Source organism: Limulus polyphemus, unplaced genomic scaffold, assembly GCF_000517525.1.
Source record: "Limulus polyphemus unplaced genomic scaffold, Limulus_polyphemus-2.1.2 Scaffold4001, whole genome shotgun sequence".
Classification (NCBI taxonomy): Eukaryota; Metazoa; Arthropoda; class Merostomata; order Xiphosura; family Limulidae; genus Limulus; species Limulus polyphemus.
Window position 1 is genome coordinate 96,197 of NW_013669611.1, and position 3,523 is coordinate 99,719.

A 3,523-nucleotide genomic window follows, 5' to 3' on the forward strand; every position below is an offset into this window, starting at 1 on the left:
TATGACCATTACTTCAATTAGAAACTGTGGTATGACCAGTACTTCAATTAGAAACTGTGGTATGACCAGTACTTCAATTAGAAACTGTACTATGACCATTACTTCAATTAGAAACTGTGGTATGACCATTACTTCAATTAGAAACTGTGGTATGACCAGTTAATTGAAGTACTGGTCATAGTACAGTTTCTAATTGAAGTAATGGTCATACCACAGTTTCTAATTGAAGTAATGGTCATACCACAGTTTCTAATCGAAGTATTAAAAACTGTGCTATGACCAATACTGTAAATAGAAGCGGTGCTATGACCAGTACTTCGAGTAGAAACTGTGCTATAACCAATACTGTAAATAGAAGCGGTGCTATGACCAGTACTTCGAGTAGAAACTGTGCTATGACCAGTACTTCGATTAGAAACTGTACTATGACCAGTACTTCGAGTAGAAACTGTGCTATGACCAGTACTTCGATTAGAAACTGTACTATGACCAGTACTTCGATTAGAAACTGTACTATGTCCAGTACTTCGATTAGAAACTGTGCTATGACCAGTACTTTAATTAGAAACTGTGCTATGACCAGTACTTCGATTAGAAACTGTACTATGACCAGTACTTTAATTAGAAACTGTGGTATGACCAGTTTTTAATTAAAAACTGTACTATGACCAGTACTTCGATTAGAAACTGTGCTATGACCAGTACTTCGATTAGAAACTGTACTATGACCAGTACTTCGATTAGAAACTGTACTATGTCCAGTACTTCGATTAGAAACTGTGCTATGACCAGTACTTTAATTAGAAACTGTGCTATGACCAGGACTTTTAATTAGAAATTGTGCTATGACCAGTACTTCGATTGGAAACTGTGCTATAACCAATACTGTAAATAGAAGCGGTGCTATAAAGATTAACCAGTACTTTATAGAGAAACTGTGATATAACAGAAACTTTAAACGAGGCAGAGTATTTATAATTTGTTTTATGAAACCAGAATATTTTGAAATAATTATACTTATAACATGCTTTAATCTACAACGTACAATAAAACAAAGTACAATGTTAAAGAAGTTTTTTTTAGGTTACGCCATAAAGACTTGTGGTACGAACGGCACATGGCTCGTAACGAAACTTTTGAAGGAATGGACAGACTATAGCAGATGTGGCATTGTTGATGTAAGTATGAAAAACCTAAAGGGTTTGTATATTGCAGTGATAAAGCAGTGTTTTGGTAATATTTCAAAATATTTTCATGGTATTCTGACCAGTCAATAAAATAAATGTAAACGTGTGTACAGCAACGTCGTGTTTGATAAAAACATTTTAAATGATTTGCAGAGTTTTTCGGTCAATTATCACCAGTGTTTCTAAACCCTGGCTTAAGTAAGTGACCGATAAGTAGAAGTATTCTAAAGGGTTTATAGGGTATTCTGGTCTACCATTAAAAATGTTTCTAAACGTGGGTTGAGTAAAGTGACCAATAACTGAAAGTATTTTAAAGGGTTTATAGGGTATTCTGGTCTACCATTAAGAATATTTCTAAACGTGGGTTGAGTAAAGTGACCAATAACTGAAAGTATTTTAAAGGGTTTATAGGTATTCTGGTCTACCGTTAAGAATGTTTCTAAACGTGGGTTGAGTAAAGTGACCAATAACTGAAAGTATTTTAAAGGGTTTATAGGGTATTCTGGTCTACCATTAAGAATATTTCTAAACGTGGGTTGAGTAAAGTGACCAATAACTGAAAGTATTTTAAAGGGTTTATAGAGTATTATAGTCTACCATTAAGAATATTTCTAAACGTGGGTTGAGTAAAGTGACCAATAACTGAAAGTATTTTAAAGGGTTTATAGGGTGTTCTGATCTACCATTAAGAATGTTTCTGAACGTAGGTTGAGTAAAGTGACCAATAACTGAAAGTGTTTTAAAAGGTTTGTAGGGTATTCTGACCTATCATTGAAATTGTTTTAAAACATTTCCAGACTGCTATTACTAAGTGTTGATAACGTTCCAAGATATCTGTGAGAAATTCGAAATTTTACAAAACCCTTAGCCCTGTTGTAAGAAATATAGTGACTATTCTGACAAACCACAGATTGTGTGTTTCAGAATTTTTTTAAAGACTTGTTTAATATTGTTTCCAGTTGTTGATACTATTGTTAAAGTACTTTTACAGCAAACTGCCAGTCATTTGTTATATTTTAAGAATACTTTAAAACACTTTCACAAGTGTCATTATTTCATATTGTTTTAAACATTGATAGAGTAGTTTAACCAATTGTTACCATTGTTACAAAGTCCTTGTAGATCACATAGACTAAACATTGGCTCTTCAGAACGTCGGTAAAGTATTTTGACCAATTATTAGCAGTGTTACAAAATGCTTGAATGACATTTAAAACTAATCATTGGGACTTTTCTGAACGTTTGTAGAGTATTTCTGAACTTTGTTGGGTTTTTTTTTAATGTTTCAAAACATTTTCACAATACTAAACTTTCAAGTAATGGTAAATTAGATCACTTTTTTTCTTCATATTCAAACACCAGGTAGCGTTTTTTTAAATATAATTTTCTTTGATAGTCCCTAAGAAAACGTTTGTATTTCCATATCATCACGTTTGGAGTATCCATATCTGCTCTTATACCATCCTTGGTTATCTTTTTCACTTACAAGTAAGTAGCTTTGAGCTTCAGTTAGGTTATGGTGTCTCTAGTAAAAATCAATGTATTATTTAAGAGAATAAATTGACAGTTAAATTTTTTATATTTTTGTTTACGATTTCGTGATTGAAATCTAATTTTCTGAAGCATTTTTTTTTCCTTTGTATGAAGCTAAATTTTCTTTTTTGGAAAAAAAAATTATCTAAATAGATTTTATTTAATAGAAAAAAGAACAAGTAAAAAATTTAATAAAATAATTCCCGCCGTTGTAATTGTTGTTCTGTTTGACAAACTGTACGTTACATAAAATTAATATATCTTTCCATTTCTTGTTTTCATGTGACTTCGCCAGGCAGCTCCAAGTACCGCGCATCGCGATACACAAGAACCTTTTTCTTTCCCTCGTGCTCAATGGAGTGTTTGTCATTGTCTTTCGAACAACGGTCATATCGGAAGAAACTGATGCACGTGGAGACAACGAGAACTTCTTTCAGCAGAATGGGGTAAGATTCTTTTAAAGTCATATCGAAAGAAACTGATATAGGTAAAGACAGTCTGAACGTATTTCATTATAATGGGGGGAGACTGTCAGAACGTCTTCCAACAGACCAGAGTAAGACATATTGGAAGAGTCTGATGCACGTGCATACAGACTAAACTTCTATCAGTAGAATGGTAAAGGATTTGTTTTATTTTAACCAAGTCTAAGTGCAGTTTTTAAAGTGTTTGCATAGTAGACAATCGAGACGTAACGTTACAAACTTACAGGTCCTTCGAGACGTAATGTTACAAACGTACAGGTCCTTCGAGACGTAATGTTACAAACGTACAGGTCCTTTGAGACGACCTGTTACAAACGT

The 3,523-nt window shown here is 33.2% G+C and overlaps 1 protein-coding gene across 1 annotated transcript in view; it reads left to right on the forward strand.

Annotated features, from left to right (window-relative positions):
- The window catches only part of LOC111088548 (calcitonin gene-related peptide type 1 receptor-like), a gene marked incomplete at its 3' end in the record, with an annotated part of 17,579 nt that overhangs the window by 8,650 nt on the left and 5,406 nt on the right, over nt 1–3,523 (forward strand). Inside the window, exons 4-6 of the mRNA XM_022399033.1 lie at nt 1,084–1,178; nt 2,584–2,675; nt 3,016–3,166. Of these exons, the coding sequence (XP_022254741.1) occupies nt 1,084–1,178; nt 2,584–2,675; nt 3,016–3,166 (338 nt within the window). The remainder of the gene's footprint in view (nt 1–1,083; nt 1,179–2,583; nt 2,676–3,015; nt 3,167–3,523) is intronic.